This window comes from Pagrus pagrus (genome assembly GCF_965226575.1).
Source record: "Pagrus pagrus genome assembly, chromosome: 15".
Lineage (NCBI taxonomy): Eukaryota > Metazoa > Chordata > Actinopteri > Spariformes > Sparidae > Pagrus > Pagrus pagrus.
Genome location: NC_140199.1, coordinates 7,550,074 through 7,570,268, shown reverse-complemented (window position 1 = coordinate 7,570,268; position 20,195 = coordinate 7,550,074). Strand labels below are relative to the sequence as shown.

Here is a 20,195-nt window from a genome sequence, read left to right as displayed (position 1 = left end):
ATATGCTGCGTCAGAGTCGAATGAGTGTTTTTTAAATGATTTCTTTTTTTTTTCGGATGAGAAAAATGCTGAATATCAGATCTGATAATCGGCCGATTATCGGTTGACCCACAATATACAGCACATACGTGTTAATATGTGTATAATTTACATTTACCTGTACTTTTACTACAGATAATTTAAGATTTTTACTCATGTAGTGTTCATACGGGTGACACGGTATCTTTACTTTTACTCAAGCATGAATTTTGGATGCTTTTTTTAAACACTAGTGGCTGTTGTGATCTATAAAAATACAGAAGACCCTCTTTCGAGTCAGTGTTCGGTTATCTGATCTGAGCTACTGTAGAAACATGGCGGCGCAGCCAGTGGACTCCCTCTGTAGATATTAAAGGCTCCTTCAAACGAAAACACGGCTACTCTTAGTTTCAGGTGACGACAAACTTACGAAAACATAATAATGAATATTATTTTGTGCTTCTGCTCCTACATCCCATCACACCGGACCTTTTAAGCATGCAGTCTATTATGCCTTTAAAAATAATTGGTTAGTACACTGCAGTACTCTGTAATTACACTGATAAGACACAAAAGACCGAAAAGAAATGTGTAAATATTTAAGCATACCTACAGTTTGACACTGAACTCCTTGATAATATTCATAAGCTTGGAAAGTGGCCATATTGTGGCGAGTAAACAAAGCTAAACCATTATCTAAGCACAGCAGAGTGTCTGAAACGACCTTCACATAAACTGCATTTCAATCTGTCCTATGCGAAGGTACGCTTTTTCCTCTCCGGCTTTCAGAAAGCGCTGTTTGTGACTCATCTTCACTGAAAGCTGTGCGTGTAGGAGGGCACTTATACAGGGCTGCCGGCTACATACTGGACTCTGCAGGATCTGGGTGACCCTCTTCTTCTGCTCCATCATGTTGAAGTCCTGCCTCAGGTCGGGCGACATGTTCCTGCTGCGGAGGTACTCCGGGTCACTCTCGTCCACGCGGTCGAAGTAGCGCTCCTTGGGGTCGTTGCTGGACAGGGACAGGGTGAGAGACCCCGCCGTCTGCCTCACCTCCACCAGACTCATGTTTGTCAACCGTCCTACTCGTTCCTCTGGAATCTGCGCGAGAGAGGGATGAAACACCACAGATCAATTCACATTCAGGCTGTCAAGGCAACCGGGTTGTTGTGTTTTTTTTGTTTTTAATCAGGAAAGATACTGTATGGGTGCTATGGTGACTCATGTAATTACAGGGATGGAGACAAAAGCGAGGAGAACATTGTCGTATGATTGATGCTGCTTTTCGAGTGCGAGGCTGTTGATGTGCAAAGCAGGATGAGTTAGTCACAGCTGCTGTGAACATAATGCAAGTGGGGTTTTTTTGTGTGTTTTTTTTAATGAGGCAGCAATGAATGTGAGCATCTTAGCTCTCACTAAGTATTTCTTCTTCCTCTACACAGATGGAGGCGAGCTCAGAAAGTGTGAGGTAGAAGTAGCAACACTCCTCTTCAACTGTTGGGAGCTTTGTCAACACTAGACAAAAGGCAGGCCCTCATGCAAATCAGCCAGCGTGAAGAGCAGTTAGCACCTTTAGTGCTACCTGGACGTGGGGGGTGGGCGGAGGGGTGGAGGGATACACGAGATTCCGCAGCGGGGACTACTTTTCATCAACTTTACATGGAAATTTAATTGTTTGACTCCGACGTAACGACATTAAACTTGTACTACAGTTGAGCAGCAGCGCGGCATCCACATAACTGCGCGCAGGGCATCAAATTACAACTTGCAACCCCTTAAAAAAACACTACGAAAAGTAACGCGGGAAGCCGAAGCGACACTTCTTCTCGAGTTGAAGCTCCCGTTAACAACAAAGCGGACATGAAAGCCCCCATGAGGGAGGCTGTTACTGTAAAAGTCTGAAACATTACCTGAAACAAAACGCTCACCGGACGATGTGATGTCGAAATTTCTCCGACAGAGGCTCCAGCAACAAAATAAAAAAATAAAAAATGGATAAAAGTAGCAGCAGGCGGATGTTATTCCCGGTTCGGATACATTATGACTAAAAAAAAAAAGGAAAGCTCAGTGCGCAACTTGATGCCGCTCCAGTATCCAGACGGAGCAGACTGCCCGCTGCGGGGAAAACACAGAGTTGAAGAAGAAGAAGAAGGAGAAGGAGAAGAAGAAGAGTGGCTGCATGGAGGAGGATGTGGGTGTGTTGGTGTGGGAAAAAGGAAAAGTGACCATGTGACTTCACTCATCCACCCACCAGGCCTTATGAATGCAGCGGGACAAAGGAATGGGCCACTCAGGGATCAGTGCAGCTTTTTTAAGGCTTTCTTTACAACCACACTGTAGCTCTCCACCGGCTGCAAGTTCAGCCACCTTATTGTGCTGCTTCACCCCCTCTGGTGTCCTTAATGTCCCTGCAGGAACTTGTTACAGGTTTGTTACAGCTCTTGTAGGAATTTGAAGCTTTTTTTCCTCCCTGTGATTTATCTTCCTCTCTCCGTCGGTGTGTGTGATTCATTAACTCCTGCCACTTCATTTCATAAATAACTGAGGCTCCTGTGTTCCCACAGCCCCTCAGTGGAGGGTTTTCATCAAAGCTATATGGCCCAGTCATAGCAAAACAGAGCACTTCAAAGCCAGAACAAGTGCTCCCTTCAAAAAAAGTGAGAGAAAAAAAAGAGAAAAGTTTGACAAAATATAAGATGTTTGCTCACAGACAGCGATGAGACGCAGATGTTCTCCGCGGAAAGAAAGACGACACTATTTCTGATTATTTTGTTCAGGTCCCGCAAAGTAGCAACAAATCCTCCATCGATCGATCAGTCGTACGGAAGAAGATTAATTGCCAACTGTTTTGATAATCGATTAATTCAAGCAGAGATGTTGGTAACACTTTATAATAACCATTATTGATATTGGTAAATGTGTATTGGAGGATTTTTGGTGAATTTATAGTAAATTAAACATAAAAAATGTTATTAAAACAACTAACAAGCAATGAAGCCTTTATAAAACATTTTTTAAACGGGGCAGCATGTATGAATTATACATATTTTTAAAAATATTGCCTTCCTGAGTATCCAGCCTGAACCGCTAGCTGCACAGCAAGCTGAGCTAACTAGCTGACGCCAGCTACATTTGGCAGCAGCTAGTGGTTACTCTGGGGACATGCTGCCCCCTATGTGTTTGGAGTGAAAAATGAAAGTTCCCATGTAGTAGCTTTAACTTTATATTTACCATTTATCAATGATGGTTATTATAAAGTGTTACCAAGATGTCAAACACTTACTGGTGAGGATCTGCTGCTTTACTTTTTCATTTATAACAGTAAATGAAGAGTCTCTTTGGGTTTTAAACCGGCAGTTGGACAAACGATTTGATTGACGTTTTAAAGAATGAACAATAAAAAGGCTAATCATGAAAATGATCAGCAGATTAATCACTAATAAATAGACTGAGTCACCGTGACATTGCACCAACAACAGTCACTTCCAGGTAGACTTCTTCCAGGACAAAAGCCGTTGTACTGTTTTGCTTTGCTAGCATCTTTAATATCTACACAGCAGTGACCTCCTATGCTAACTGCTAGTTTGGGTGAACTCAAGCTGTGAAAATCTTTGTAATTACTGAGAAATGACAGCATCAAACATGCATTTCTAAATCATATTGAAAAAGACAAATTGTATGTATGTTTTCTACCCAGATGTTGTAAACAAACATTGTGATTCGCACTATGTAATTGATAGTTGCAGTCCTACATCACACTTCCACCAACATAATGTATTGTGATTATGTGCCAAACATATATATATTTATACACATGACTTGCTGGGCCGGATCTAGATACACTTCCGTCAAGGGGCTCAGACAGAGAGGAATCAACTGCTTACATCCAATAATGTGTGGAACATAAGTTCATATAACTATAATATAGTGATAATAGCACCAGCTGCGCCTCACGCTCCGTCGTTTCACAAAACACTTCCATGCTGCTTCCCTTCAAGTGAATTAAATTGGCCCTCTTACTGTAGATATGAAATAGGATCAAGATTAAAGCAAATGTGAAGCTGTGCAGATTTTATCCCTCTAAGAGATCAGGGATCCCTCTTCCCTTCCCACCCCCTCTAAGCTATTTTCTGCCTTGCTGGTCAGTCTCTCCAAAGAGTATTTTAGCCGTATTCAAAAGCGCGCTGTATTAAATGAAGGCAATTTTGAGAATCTCTAAATTTTCTCAGCACCCCGCTCCTGCAAGGCCCACTGAGTTATTACCCCTTTAATCACGCACACTCACATAAATATCTAGCTTTTGGGAGATAAAGAGGGAGAGGGATTGGATCACTGACTGACATAACAATTCCAGGAAACAGAGTGGAGTCTGGGAGGCGGTGCACGTATGTGGACATATGGCTCGATGTAATGAAAAGCAGAACTTTCTCACTGTGGACCCACCCCCCCACAACCCTGCAAAACCCTGCCTCTCTGCTCCTGGCAGAGTTCCCAGCGAAACCACATACAAGCTTAAATGTCTGCATACACACACACACGCACACACACAACATCCTCCCACTCGGCCGGCCTACGCATTCTCGCTGACTATTTGAACTTTTCAGTGAGGGCACTCTGTCTTGGATGCATTGACCAAATGTCAGGTGTTATTAGTCGACGTCTCATTCATACAGATTACTGCTGAGGATATTGATGTGCGCAGATAAAAGTGCACCTTTGTCTTGTCACAAACCAGCGTTTCCACTGGACAAATGCAGGCGCGGATAAATCAGGGAAGAAACATGAACAATAGTAATATGGAACGAGGCAAACGACCACCATTTATTTATGGGATACATCCAAGAGATACCACCGTGAAAAATCTGACGCAAGAACTGAAATGTTTCTTGGCTGAAGGAAGCCTGAAGAAGTAATGACATGATCATTCATGCCAGGCCTAATGTAGAACATGGTGAACTTGGCTTATTTAATCAGTTTCTCTGGAAAACTCCCACAGTGACTTTACTGCCTTGAAATTCTCCTGTTTCTTACAACAGATCCTGGTGCATCGACACAAAGTGCATTCTCATCCTACTCCACAACATCCAAGAGCCAAAGATTATACTTTCTACTCCACTACATTTGTCTAACTGTGTTAGTTACTTACATTTCTAAAATTGTGTCATTTCACATCGCATACGAGCCGACTTTCATGTCAGGAGGTGAAAGAGATAATAGTGGCGTGACGGCTGCCCAGCCAGAGGCTCCTGTTTGAGACGGCATTTTAACATTTGTTGATGTTTTTTTGCCGTTTCATGGCTTTTATATATAGCACAGCTGAAGAGTGACAGGAAATGGGGTGAGATAGCGGATAGCGTGCAGCAAAGAGCCACAGGCCAGGACACAGCCTCTGTACATGGGGTGCAAACGCTACCAACTGAGCTACTGGGGCTCCCCAACGTTGAGTGATACTTTCGTGCTACTGGGAACAAAATTGGATATTTTTTGACGAGACATCGGGACAATTTTCAACCAAACTATACAGTGTAAGTGCAGCATTGTCAAAACAAAACATTTAAAATTTAACCTACAGAGACATTAAGTTGCAAAAAAAAAAAGGCATAAAAAGTTTCAATATACCTGTCGTTTTGAAGACAAGTACATCAGTGATAATTATCCTGGGGATTGGGTTGAATCATGTGACATGAATGCATGACTGGCAAAAGATCTGCTCCTATATATCGTCGGCCTCACAGCGCACTGCTATCCAAAAAATGATCAAAATTGATGTAGCTGAACCAGCGATATCTTCTTTTCCATTCCACGCATTCCTCTCCCTGGTCAAAAACAGGCGCCTACCACTTCACAACTCAACTTGACTGCCGTCTGTTCGGTTGGAGATTGGGTGTGTTACAGCTCCCGTCCAACGTAGCCTGGAGCCACTAGCCTCTGGCAGTGACGAGCAGGTATAGAGGCCTGGTAACCTTGTTACTTTCTAACTCAGCACTTTGATGTGTAAAATTTGTGGAGTTTCAACTTCAACGGGAGGCTTCAGAGTATGACAAGCCAAAAAAGTCATAGTTGACTTTCCATTAGGGAGTCAGCAGAGGCCAAAATTGTCAATATATCATGCTATGCTAGCTGAGGAACCAGGGTAAATCCATAATAAAGCCTGCAAGAGACACATCAGTACAAGAGTAGTGAGCCGTGCCATTTTGTGGTCAAACTTTGGTCGAGTTGTTGAGAAAAGTCCAGTGCTATTGCAAGCAGAGCATGTTATGGGGAAGCATGAAGCCACCCTCGACCTGTGGTTTCCCTCTCACTCACAGTTTGGTCTCATCTCTGCTGCTTGTGGGTTTCAGGAGGATTATGATGTCACCGAGGCTGCCGGTGTTTTATCTAGTTTCTCTGAACAGGGAGAAGCTGAGGGAGCCTCGGTTTTTGACAGGTACATGATATACTCCTCAGTAAGTACAGGGAGAATGTAGAGGAGGCCTCTGAAAGCCTGTTATGTGGTCTACACTCTTTTCAACACCACAAACAGGTAGAGTGACAAAGTAATAACGTGTGGACATGGATTCATGCGCAGCCCATTCGCCAGAATAAAATCGTTGGCAGTAAATGTTTCTGCAAACCACTGATACGTTAACATTTATACACTTGTAGCGTAGTGACATTCATGTGCATGACACCACTGGATTTTTTTTAGGAGGCCTTGGGACAATTTCCAGACCTTTGCAGCGATGAAAACATGTATTTAAGGCCAAACTTTGGGGACTTCTAACAGATAAAAAGAAAAGATTGATCCAGTGGAGCTCTGGATTTTTTTCTTTTCACTTTTGTCTCATTTCCACTCGACTTGACTCTGCAGTCTTTTGTCTTGCTCCCTTCAGCCTTTTCTTTAACAAAGGTCGTCAACAGACACATACAGAGAATCGAGCACACGATCCCATCGACGTCCTCCACTGTTCCCTGTGTTTGTGTCGTGTCGAAAATAATGTCACAGCAGTTTCATGCGGCGTTGCTATGACAATCAGCCAACATTCCCGCCCACATTGAAGGGGAACTATCTGCACTGGAAAACAAAATCAACACAAGTACCTGGTACCGTCGAGTCAAGCCGTGTCAAGGTGTACCTGACCTGATGACCCGACTTATGACCTGATGACCTGACTTTCATATCAGGACACGGAGGGGATGGTGCCTGAGTCAAGGTTGGGAGAGAAGGCTGCCGAGCCAATGACCGCGGTTCGAGACTGTGTTTCAACATTTGTGTTGAATACGACTGGAAATTTTTTAAGGAGACCTTGGCACAATTTCCAGTTCCGATATTTTTGACAAGAAGTCTGGAAATTTTCAGCCGTGTTCGTGGCGACTAAACCAGGTGTTTTCTGACGAGACCTCGGGATATCTCCAGCCGTGTTTGTGACGCAATCCTGGTGGTGAACATGCACATCTTTCACCCGACCTCCACGCCCCCAAATTGATCCAGATTTTTTTAACCTGTTTTGGTTTTCTGATGACATCACAGTCAAGATTATTATCCGACAAAAGCTCCTTCATAGCCACAGCCTTTATTCTCCAACTGATCTCACAGGTTGAGTAGTACTCGACTTAGAAGTACTTGTGTATCTAATTGATGAAGTTCCTCTTGAAAACATTGAATTTTATTTACTTTTTATAAATCTACCATTTAATCCATGATAATTATTAGGCTGACGCAGAAAATGACAGTGCATTTCTGTATACCGAGCCTCTGACAGCGCTCGGCAAGTGTTATTTTTGGAAAGCTCTGTGCAAAAACCCCATTTCATTATTTTTCATGCCTCATTTTTTTTTCAAACTATGAATCTTTGATAGTGTAGACCTGTTTTATCCTCAGGTCATTAATAGTCATTTAAGGACACAATAAGGGATGATTTGTATTATACTAGACAAGATCAAACCAGGCTTTAAGTGAGGATGTGTTGGTCCATTGGATATTATTATAATGACTTGCTCATGTAGCCTCTTTTAAAGCTGTAAAATTGTGTGGAGCTGAAAGAAAATGTTTCCTCTTCCTCTGGGATCTGCAGAGTCTCCTCCTCCAGCTGACAGACGCTGGTCTAAATTCAGCATGTACTCTCAGGTGCCACAGATGTCACCAAAGTACTGCAGGACAAGAATAATACACACCAGAGCCTGCTGTCAGTGGATTCTTGTTATTTTTCCCGATGCGGAAAAAAAGGCTTAAAGACTTTTTTTTTTTTTTTTGCAGACATAATAATCATCGTGGCACAGCTAACATTGAGAGCAATAGATGTACATTTTTTGTCATGATTAATTTGGAGGAGGAAAAAAAAAAGAAAAACTTTGTCTCAGGTCTGAACCAGCACAGTTGCCATGGTAGCCAGTGCTTATGCTGTCTCTCGTCTGAGGCTGAATTAGCAGAAGAGTGAAAGGCTGCCAGATAACGTCCACTTTTACAGACAAACAGGTTTTATCTGCACAATACATGAAGAACCAGTTCTTGGGAACACAATGAGGAGAACTTATCATCTCATGTGCAAACACAACACTTGTTACTCTGCCTCCTTGACTTATTGTTCTTCCCTGTAATTGGAGCTGGAGGTAAAGGGTTGTTGTATTTCCTCATTAACCGAAGCTATTCTGTGTTGAATGAAATCACAACTGTTTCCACTCCAACTACAGACATGTTTGAACTAATGGCCAAAACCCTTTCAGAGTTTTTGCCAGCCTCCATCCTTGCTGTTCCTGGAAATTACACTTTGGCCACTGCTGAGCAAGTTTTTAATCAGCTCAACTTGATCCTCGACCCCGACCCTAACGGCGCGCTCCATTTGAACTGGGAAGAAGGAATTTCCCGATTTCAACTGGAACGTCCCCTGAAGTCGGATTTCCAACTCGAACCCCGACCTCCGAATCCAAGATGGCTGTTCCCCACTTCACCAGCTGTGAAAGCTGTAGGATGTACTGTTTATTCGCACTTCTGTCTTACTTTGTGTCTCGTGAAATCAGTCTTACGCACAACACTGTCTTACTTCTATCAGTGGACATGTTGCTTTGGTGTTTGTCTGCGCAAAATACCACATGATGCATTGTTGTCAACTGGTATTGCTAACAATGCCGATGGCTAACTGACAAGAACTGTTTTTCCAATTTGTTGTATTAGATTGCAGTTAACTCAGCCATGACTTCGTTTCCAGATCTGATTTACCGCATCCGAGGTAAAAGGAAAGGCAGCATTAATATAACTGACTGTTTAGAGCCGTATGGCAGCACAGTAATCTGTGAAGCCTAATTTTTGTTTCAGAAATAATAGTGTTGATGTTATGTATTGTTGCACAGATATCTACTGAAGATAGCTAGCTAGCCTTTGCCATCATGGTCCATAAAGCTGCTGTGCTAGCAATGTACACAAACACTTTCCCGCTGCTCTGACCTGCCAGTCTGTTAGCTGCATGGCTGCCATCTAACTGAAGCTACAGGTAGCAGCAGTTAATGGGTACCCCGGTGATATGCTGCCCCCCGTTGGTTTGGAGTATGTATGACAGGTGGCCGATTCTCACATACTGCATCTTTAAGTATTTGAATTACATTTAAGTTCGATGTAAAGGGTCACATTTAAAGCAAAGTGAATAAATTAAATAACTAGATGTGTGATTTATAACAGGAGACAGAATAACCCATTTGAAATGCCTTTCTTTTATGTATTATACATGAAAAGTTCCCTTCAACTTTATAAGTGATGGTTGAATAAACACATACGGTTATTAAAGAAGTCTGTATTGATTGAATTCAATCAGTATGAATAATAAATCACACATGTAGTTATTTAATTCATTCACAGTGACTGACTGTCAGTGTTAACCACAAAGCTTTAGACCACATTTTACATGTATTCAGTAGTCTCGAGTGAATGTCCTTGACTAAACTGACTTGGGATAAACATCTGTGCTATTCTCTCTGAAGACATTCTCTCATACAGACAAGCGTAATTAAGTTAATATCAATCTGTTTAGATTGCTCTCTTGGTTTTTATTAAAGCTTCTGTGTAAGTTAATGGACATTAGGAGCTTTAAATGACTGGTCATGATGTAAATGTCCTGGGAACGGTCTATTTCCTAAACACAGTCAAAGGTTAATGGGCGTAGAGGGATGTGGCTGCGTCTCCTTGACATGAAACGAGAACTTCCTCCTACACTGTAGTTTTCCAGGAATACTGTACATTTTGAAATACACATTTGCATTAAGCCAAACTCGCACACGAAGCTTTTTGCATCGAGGATGGGAGGTTGGAGAGAGAAGAACTTGTTCACCAGAGTTTTTATTTTTTGCTACAAAACAATGCCGTTGTTTTGAGAACATCACACAGAATATATCACTCTGCAACACGCTAAAAATGGTCCTGCTCCACTCCCACAGCAGGGTGGGTGGCAACAACAGAGCACACTTTGAACCTGGAACAATTTACATTGTTACAGTTGGATCGGTGCCTTCACAGCGTTCGGGTGTAGAGCTGCATCGACACACACAGATGCACGTACACACACACACACACACTAATACATTGCAGTGGTGTGGAAAGAGACAGACCTTGTTTACTTAAGTGGAGAAGCTGGCCGTAGTCCCCACTGTGGTTGTCTTTGGATGGCCTCCATGTAGGAGAGCTAGTGGTTAGTGTGTGGTTGACTTTACCTCAGTGCCTAGGGAACGGTCTGGCTAACAAATCCCTTACATGTTGTCGCGTTGTAAACCAACACTATGGGAAAATGAAGTGGTGATTCAATTAAGCAAAGCTGTAAAAATCCTGTAAACCGCTAACCTTTATACAAAAACCTGACATTTACCACAAAAGGAAAAACATCCCAATGCAGTGCAGTGAAAAGAAAAGAAGCCATTTATTTATGAAATTCATTTAGCGAGAAGCTGATGACTTCATAAAACTCAATCTAACGTAAAATTCATGAAATGAAAACTGTGTAAAACCTGGAACGGGAACGATCCGTTTGCACGGGTGACAGGGTTTGGGTCACGACCTGCCTTTTCAGTTTAATGGCTCTCTATAACTCACATCACCAGGCACACATATTATGAAATCCTGTGCTTCCCCCAGCCCCACATCTAAAGTCAACAAATGCTTGTTCGGTCGGAGTAATGTTTCTGGAGGGTGACGTTAATTGAAAGCAGCTGTTTGAAGTCTCTGCAGCTGGAGTCGACGGTGCAGCTGCAGAGAGGCCAGTTTAGCAATGAAGATCTACCACGATGTTAATCGAGAAAATTACGTAAAAATGGACGCAATCAAGTCCGACTTGGAAAAGAAAGCCAATGCACTCAGAAGCCATGTAACCCAAGTGTTCAAATCAAACAAGAGATGTCTTTCTGGTAGACCATAAAGTGTCCTTTACCTGCTATAAGACTGAAAATAAACCCTTGCTCCTCCAAAGCTTCAAAGCCCCACAGATCATACAATTGCACCAAGCTACAAACTTATATGCTTTGATCTGAGCTCCAGCAGCTCCAGCAAATGCGCGACCACAATGAGTAAAAAGGTAAAGAAAAAAAAAGGGGAATAAAACTTACAGTGTTGGTCGTTTTCTTTCCACGCTTATCCTTCAGGAGGATTCTTCAGGTTTTTACTTCAAACTCCCACGGTTCCACCAGTTGCTAGCTGTTTACATTATCACTTTGAAGAAGGTCATCTGGTTTTTCCCAGAAGAGAGGCAACTGCTGCTTTGCCTCTGATCTCCTGAACTCCCTCGGCTCCTCTGTGACAGCGGCTGCCTATTCTCACAGGAAAGCAAAGGAAAACTTGTCAGAGGAGGTTCTGAAGACCAAGCTTTCAGATGGGACTGGACTGGGTTGCAAAAAAAATGGGAGGGACGAGCTTCCACCCACAACATATATATAAATATATATTTTTACTTATCCCTCCTTGCTCTAATGCTGGCTAATTTCCTAAATCACATGAGATATAAAGCACTTCAAAGCTGGATTTCTTGAAGGTAGTGCTCCATGTTTTATTAAGCAGGAATTACTTGCAAATCTGTGTCTAACCATAAATGGAGGAAAACTGCAGCAATCTCCTGCCAAGCATATTTTTCCTCTGCATATTGAGCATGCCTCATGTTCTAAATTTTGCTGTTGAGGAGGACATTGCACACAGCGAATGCTTGCCCGCTATCACCTCCTCCCACATGCTCTTGTACAGTGAGTGAGTAGGATGTGCTGCTCTCCCTCTGTGCTGCACCACCTGAATACATCTATAGAGTCCCTGGCTGCTATGGCTGAGTAGAAAATACAAGGCGATTACAAGCTACGGGCAATGAGCTACCATTTTGACAACGAATGCACAATGATGACGAATGATCGAGCAGTATATGTGGGACGGAGCGAACCATGCACGCCGTGTTAGATGGTTCTGGGTGCAGTTTGTCTTATCAAAGTAGTAAGAGCACTGAAAACGTATCGGGAAACAAGGAGAGTGTGAAATATGTTAACTTCTAGTGCAGATTACAGCTTATATATCTCTCTCTATATGTCTCCTGTGACATCCACAGTATGATATCTATAATATTTATGTTCCCCATAAACATAGATGTTATCCATGTAATGAAAATCCAGATGTTTTGGATGAGAAACCGACAGGAAACTGTCCTGCCGATGATTTTATTTGCCTTGGCAGCAGCTGATGAGTTAAATTTAGACGTCTCTCTTTTTCCTCCGGCCACGCTGTTGTTGTTTTCTCTTTGCGCAGCCTGATAAAACATTCATTTCCTGAGCTTTCTGCAATCACCGAGCCACACCCACCGGACCTCCCCAGTCAAAGAGCACATCCAGCAAGGTCAAAGGTCACGGTCGGATGAAGAAGACAAGTTATCAAAACAAACATCCCAAATGGGGAGGAGGCTCAGACGCCATATATAAATATATACCACTGTAACTTTGAGCAGTTATTGCATTTTTGCGACACAAACACACACACAAACACAGAAACTGAGATATGGAGGACTGAAAAAGTTTCTAAAATGATGGCATATGTGGTAAAACTTGTCAAACATTCTTCCTACACTACACTGCCATCTAGTGAGGACATGGCAAACATAATGACAGTAGAAGATGTCACCTCTCCTCCCGTGTCTCCCCCCTGTCACAGACGCTCTCGTGGTCTCTCTCTCATTTGGCTTTTGGACAGGCTGAACCAGCTATCTGGAAAATCAGGAAAATAAGAAGCTCAGGGGCAGTGGAGGCAGGGAACGTCACTCTGTGGCTGGTTGCTTTGGGCTGTGAGGTTCAGATTTGGGCAAAACATACTTCAGTTCAGTGTCAGTCAGGTCTGTTGTTGGCATGCTGAGGGAGAGTGGAACGATGATTGCGAGTCACTTTTTTCTTTTTTTTCTTTCGGGTTATTTAAATCAGATCTCACCAATTCAAGACACTTGAATTGGTTTAATGAGAAAACAAGACCAGAAATAACAAAAAAAAAAAGGCAAAATATCACAAGCAATATTCAAATGTGGCTTGAATGTATTAGATTCTTATAAAACATTATTCAAATATATACAATAAATTATACATTTTAGAGGTCAAAGAAGTCAATCCTTCAACAACATTTTGCAGAGAAATTCCAAAAGATCTTATAATACGGTTGTTTTCACGGCAATATTTTCCTTGCAGATAGCTTTTGCCCCTGCAATCTTTCACTGAATATCAGATTCATGAGTATTTAAGCATAAACATGGCTCCAATACAGGAGGGGATTTTCTACAGGTCACAGAGAAAAGTCATGACATGATCACAAAAATTGGCTCCAACAAGACATCCCGCAGCGTACGAGGGGAGGATGTCAGGTGTGTTGACGGAACGGATGTGACAAAAAAAATAAAAAATGGCAAAAAATAACCGGGTTTAATCTGACATAGTCTGTTATATAAGCCTCCCTGGATGACCTTGAAACTCACGAATGAGACTAATGAGCAGTGATGAGCTAAACTTTTCACGGAGATTGGATCAAATTAATTTTTCGGTTAAGATGTGGGTCTAATTCTTTGATCTCAGTCCTGCAAAGTAATAAGTAAGAAACAGATTTTGTTCTCTGGAGACAAGGCTGGAATGTGAGCGTTTTCAATTAGGTATTCATTACTTACAACAAGATGTATTGCAATAGGGTCGAACACGCCGTGAAACTAAAGAGGAGTCGTAAGAGCTGCACGAGTCGAGAGATTTTTTTCAGCAGACGTTTTATAGACGAGCAGCATTTGTACTCATGACTGTGACTTGTCAGAAGCGCTGGCATCAAACCTATGCATCACTTCAAAACATGTAACCAATCACACGCACCTTTGAAAAGGCTGATATGTGTTGCACATCACCTTAATCTAGCGGTGGAAGGATGATCATCTGATGAGATCTATCTAGAGATAGTCTGGGACAAATGAGCTGCCTCTCTTGTCAGGAGGAGACGCTGGAGATGAGAGTTCTGGTTCTTTCTTGAGCTGCTTTTATGTTGGCAACAACATGAGCATGCACCGCCAGTGTTCGACTCCACTGCTGTTACTTATCACAGAGCCCAACAGTTTGTAAATAAATCAAAGCGTCTCCCTCGGGGCTACAGGGCTGTGGCCTTTGTATTCAGGAGGCTTTGCAGCATGCCATTCTTGTGCCGCGCTCATGTCATTCAAGCGCTTCGCCAAGCCGTTTGCTTTGGTCATTTACACCATCAGCTCCTTTCGATGGGAGCTCGCAGATCGGGTGAAAATGTTAATCAGACTCCCCTCCTTGACTGGCTGGACCGCTCTTGGCTCCCTGCATCTCCTAAGGCTCACTGCCTGCTACGCTCGCCACTGAGCGAAAAGAGGGAGAACGGCTCTGATCTAAAAGGCAAAGCCCCAACTGGGGTTTCACTTTATGTTGGAAGAAGTACAGGGTGCTGTCAGACCAAATTCCCAAGTACTTGAAGAGGCTGTCACAGGCACAAAGCAATTAACTGTCGTTGTGGTTGTGACGGAGCCAACTGGGATCCGCTACTTCCTTAATTATAGATAGATTTGGTTCTTTATTGATTTTATCATAACCGATAGAGTAATTGTCAGCCTTCATTTTCTATAATTTTTACTGTGCATATTATGTTTAGTCTCACAATATTAGGAAAAATGGAAAAAAAAGCTATTCACTTCTATAATGGGTTCATTACCTGTGCGCTCCAGGTAATATGCTCCACAACAGACAGCACTATAGCATTAATATTTGAATGGTAGAGGACTCACTCATAAAGTGACCCAAGGTAGCCTAATGGCTGCTGCAGATATAGTGTAATTTCCTTCTGCAGCACCATAATAAAGACGAAAATAGCCCCTTTCTTTAAACAGTTATGCCTCCATCATCCCAAACAATACGAATGGACTCAGACAGGTTCACTCAGGAGGACAGGAGCCACTTTCCCAACTCCAGTACTCTGGCTCTGTCGTTGAATTACCCCCCACACTGCGCCGCAGATTGCCAAAGCATGCTAGTTTGAGCAGCCACAACATCTCCTGAGGTGACTCCGAACCTTAATTACCCCAGAAACAGAGGCATAGATGGATATCTAAGACAGCGTCTCACTGAGTGCCGCACTGCCTCAGAATCCCTGTAAGGCAATTACTACTTCTGCAAAGAATCAGGAGGCCGGGGTAAAGAAAGGAAAGCAAACTTCATTAAAATGAAAAGCATTAGAAGCGAATCCCCTCCTGTGATCATCATTTTCTCCAAACCTGGCCAAGGCCCAGACTCATAGAGGCATCAGACTTAGTCGTATCAAACTGAGAGGGACTTAAAGACCGCAAAGCTCCGCCAAAACCTGCCCGCCAACAAATACACCCGAAGACATTGTTCCTATTTTGTCATTTCTAAGTTAAATTGATTTCTTGACCCTGCAAACATCCCCTTCGAATTTGGATTCAAGCCTCTATCTGCCTTAAAATTCATAGCTATGGATTAAAAACAATAACTGTCTAATGGTAGAAATCTCAGATCTGGAGCACGACCAAAATGCAATCAATTGCTCTTTGGCTCAAGGCCTACCTGTCCGGCTAATATCATGTAAATCCATTCATACATTCTGAGATAGGCTATCTCGTGGAACATAATAACTAAGAGGGAAAGATGTAACCTTGTTAGCGTAGGTAATAAGGGGGCTGATTTGAGATAAATATTTAATTCATTCCCAGAAACGCTCCATATTTTCTAGGTCAGTGGATGGTTTCTACCATTGGGTTTTAAAACATAATTATTTTCTAGTTATTTCTAGTGGAATAACAAGGGAACATGTCATTAAAAGTTACTTTCACTGACTTTTAATGACTGAGATGATGATGTGGATGATCACTCCCCTGAGAGCTGTAATACTTTGATATGCCATATAAGTTAGCAGTAAGAGTGATACAGGAACTTTCTAATGTAAAACAATGTTGAGACAGAATTTTAATGCTCGGATGTGTACAGCAGCTTTGCTCACAGACGGCGTAATTTGTTACCTTTTTATTGTCCCCAGAGTGCTTTATTATTTGTTTGATCTTCCTGGGTATTTTCAAAGGAACAAAAGTGTTTGTGATCTGAAATACCACGCTGCGTTATTCGCATAACATGTCTGGTCATTTGGATTCATATCTGCGAGATCAAAAAGTGTTTTCGACGCGTTTCCAGTTGATAGATGAATAATACTTTAGACTTATCTGCAGCGCCGTGTCCTCTGAACACCCAAGATTTGAATAAACACATGCCTCCTTCTTATATTAGGTGTTGTTGCTGAGGCGATTACTAAAAGAATTTCAATGCGTTTGTCTTCTGATTATTTTCTCTCGGAGATGCTTGAGGAGAGCGATTTCAGCTAAACATGTGCGTTGGCAACACATGCCTGACTTGCACCTGAACTTGATCCCTCGGTGGTCCTTAATGTGATTATCATTGAATACTTGAAGCTTTTCACTATGCAAGAAGACATAATGTCTCTGTAGAAGAAGTCTTTTAGCTCTGGGTTGCATTAAGTGAGTGGAGCACAGACATAAATGGTTTATCTAACCTTAATTTAATGCTGTATTTTCATCTTGATACTTATTCAAGGTACCAAGGATTTTCATTGTTGATGTAAATTGCCGACGACTGTCAGAAAATTAATGTGTTGATTGAGGTGAGTTTTTTGTCACCGTCTTGTTCCCTCTTCCTATTGAACAAAATTTAGAGTCAGCGGTCATGTTAGCAGCTCTGTGATGCTACCTCGGCACATTGTTACTTCCAGGTCAAGGTCAATGCTAACGTTTTGATGTTCAGCAGATATAAGGTCTACCAGGTTTACGTCTTAGTTTAAAGTGTTAATAATACCGCTAGATGAACAGGAAGGGGATCATCAAAATTCATCCTCTGAGGACCTTGAATGTCTCTACAATTTTCTTGCCAATCCCTTTCATAGATGTTTAGCTATTTTACTGTAATAGTAAACATTTTGGTCTTCTAGTGGTGCTACATGAAAAGTCAGGAGATCAGAAAAGTAATTAGGATATATCCTCTGGGTACCATGAGTATCGACAATAATGTAATGATGGTCCATAAAATAGCTGTCAAGATATTTCAATAAAAATGAACACCAAATAATGTCAACCTCATGCTGGTGCTAGAGGAAATGTCAGGCGAAGTTATTAGGATTCATCCTCTGAGAACCACATATGTCTGTAAGAAATCCCTCTAATAGTAATAAATAAACTTTTGTGGTCCTGGTGGTGCTACAAGTCAGTAGACGCGATTAGAAGTTATTCTCTGACAATAGTTGACGATAGTTGTCAAGTCTTTTCACTAAAAACCAAAGATGTCACACTTAAGTGGAGCTATAGAGGAAACATCAGGGGATTGCCATATTCTGTTGGATTCATCCTATGCGGACCAGGAATGCCTGTAAAAGATTTCCTGCCAATTCCTCCTGTAGATGTCGAGATATTTTACTGAAAGCATAAAAACTTTGACCTGCTAGTTGTGCCACATGAAAAGTCAAGAGATCCAGAGGGTTATCCTCTGGGCACCATGAGTATCGCTACAAGAGATTCACGGCTGCCCATCAAATAGCTGTCAAGATATTTATACCAAAAAATCTCATGTTGATGTCCGACAGGAAATGTCATCAGCATTCATCCTCTGAGGACCATGAATGTCTGTACGAAATCCCTCTTGCAGATGTTGAAATATTTTACCATGAGAAACGTTTGGGCTCCAGGTGCTACAAGCAAGGTGATCGAGAAAGTCATTAGGCGTTATCCTCTGGGGATCATAAGTATCTCTCCATAAAAAATGCAGGACAATCGCTGAATGATATGTCACGTAAAAAACAAAGATATCAAACTCATTGTGGCATTAGAGGAATTGCCAGGGGACAACCACATTTGGTTGCATTTACCCTCTGAGGACCATGAACATCAGTACAAAATTTCATGTCAATCCATCCAGTTGTTCTTGAGATATTTCAGTCTGGACCAAAGTGGTGGACTGACAGACAGACATTGCTATGTGAGTGAAATGCTGTAGGCATAAAAACCAGGATTACTGTCTTTGTGGACCCTCCATCAAACTGGAATCGAATCTGATGCCTAGTTACGAGAAGTAAAAGTGAGTCATTATGCTGTTCTTTCCTGCCGGGCGTTTATGTTCTGACCAACAACAGCTCCACTGGTGAAGAGTAGTTTCTAGCTGGCCTCTGATATCAAATTCAGTCTGACTTGTACACTGCTGTTGCCTATGCATCTTTGAAGATGAAAGCGGAGAGGGAGTCGCATCATTTTCAGGATAGAAAATAGGACCATCAGTGCAGTCTCCTGAGTTCAAACTTCGCTTAACTTTGGCCACAGCTGACAGTTTAGATTCACAGATACAATTCATCTCTGGCATCGCAGTGTTGCCCAGATTCAGATGGAAATGAGGGAAGAGGCTTAATGATTTTTTCGTCCCCCTTTGTTGAAAGGATTGTTATACCAAGTGTGACTCCATTCAATATCAATATTCTGGAGGTTTTCATTATTCACTGAGCAATTGTTGATGCAGCCGAATTCTCCACGACGTAAAGAAATGCTTTTTCACGGAGGATGAAGAACTGGACATGAGTTTGTGATTACTGTAACAAAAAATATATACCGAGTCATTTTTCAGCGAACATAAAGAGCGAGTTAAAACACAATGTGAATAAATCTGTGAGATGCATTATCAGACAATCATCTTTTAGAAAACTGTGTCTGCCCTCTGGGACATAAGTGGCATATTTATGTATATCAGTTTCTTTTTTAGTTATTGTATTTCAAGACAACAACAGCAAAATAAGATTTTTTTATATATATGCTATCGTTTTTTCAGCATTTCAACAAATAATTAAATCCTGTTGCAGCCGTCTGCATGATTTCATGGCTATATGTCACTTGTATTGTAACGGCTGTGGCTCAGGGGTAGAGCCAGTGTCTTGTTATCGGAAGGTTGCTGGTTTGATACCCCTGGTCTGCATGTCAAAGGGTCTTTGGGCAAGATACTGAACCCCAAAATGCTCCTGACGTGCTGGTTGGCACCTTGCATGGCATCCACCACCATCCACCATCAGTGTATGTATGAATTACTGTAAGTCCCTTTGGAAAAAAGCATCTGCTAAATGCTCTAAAATGTAAATGACAGTGTAACGGCTTTGAGGCTACACAAATTATATATATATATATATATATAGTCACTTTATTATGAAATTCATTAAAAACACATGTGAGTTCATAGATAAATCATTTCTTTTAAAATCTATATAATGCAGAATAAGAGCAATGTCTCATAAGAAAATGGTTTGTACCAACAGTCCAGTCCAGTTGGATCCACTCCTGGTTTCTCTTTACACCGGAGCGTCAACAGCTTCGGCGAACGCAGTCCAGATCCAAATGCCAGCGCCGGGACTTCCGCGTAGCCGGTGCCGGTTCCCACCGCGTCGTCCCGCAGCGCCGTCGGCCTCGACGCTCTGCTGCCGCCCTCTGGATCCGGAGCCCCTCAACACACAGCGCGGACTCAGCAGACAAACAGTCACCTCCAGCGGCGCAGAAACACCTGACGGCCTCGACTTTATTTCATTTCCGCCCCGCGAAAATCTGGCTTCCTCCTTATGAAGAGCGGAAGTCCTCCGCTGGCCAATGAGATCACTGATTAAAAGGGTTCAA

At 42.2% G+C, this 20,195-nt stretch overlaps 1 protein-coding gene across 3 annotated transcripts in view; it reads right to left on the bottom strand.

Annotated features, from left to right (window-relative positions):
• The window catches only part of LOC311270352 (gamma-adducin-like), a 31,226-nt gene extending 19,180 nt beyond the window's left edge, over positions 1–12,046 (bottom strand). Inside the window, exons 1-2 of one of the 3 annotated variants that reach the window (XM_084375165.1) lie at positions 11,581–12,046; positions 886–1,119 (exon numbers count right to left, since the gene is read on the bottom strand). In XM_084375165.1, the coding sequence (XP_084231291.1) occupies positions 886–1,086 (201 nt within the window). In that variant the 5' untranslated portion in view covers positions 1,087–1,119; positions 11,581–12,046. Of the gene's footprint in view, positions 1–885; positions 1,120–1,928; positions 2,188–11,580 lie in introns of those variants that run through there. The other 2 variants (XM_084375164.1, XM_084375166.1) reach the window with 2 other exon arrangements.
• Positions 12,047–20,195: the final 8,149 nt, after the last annotated feature.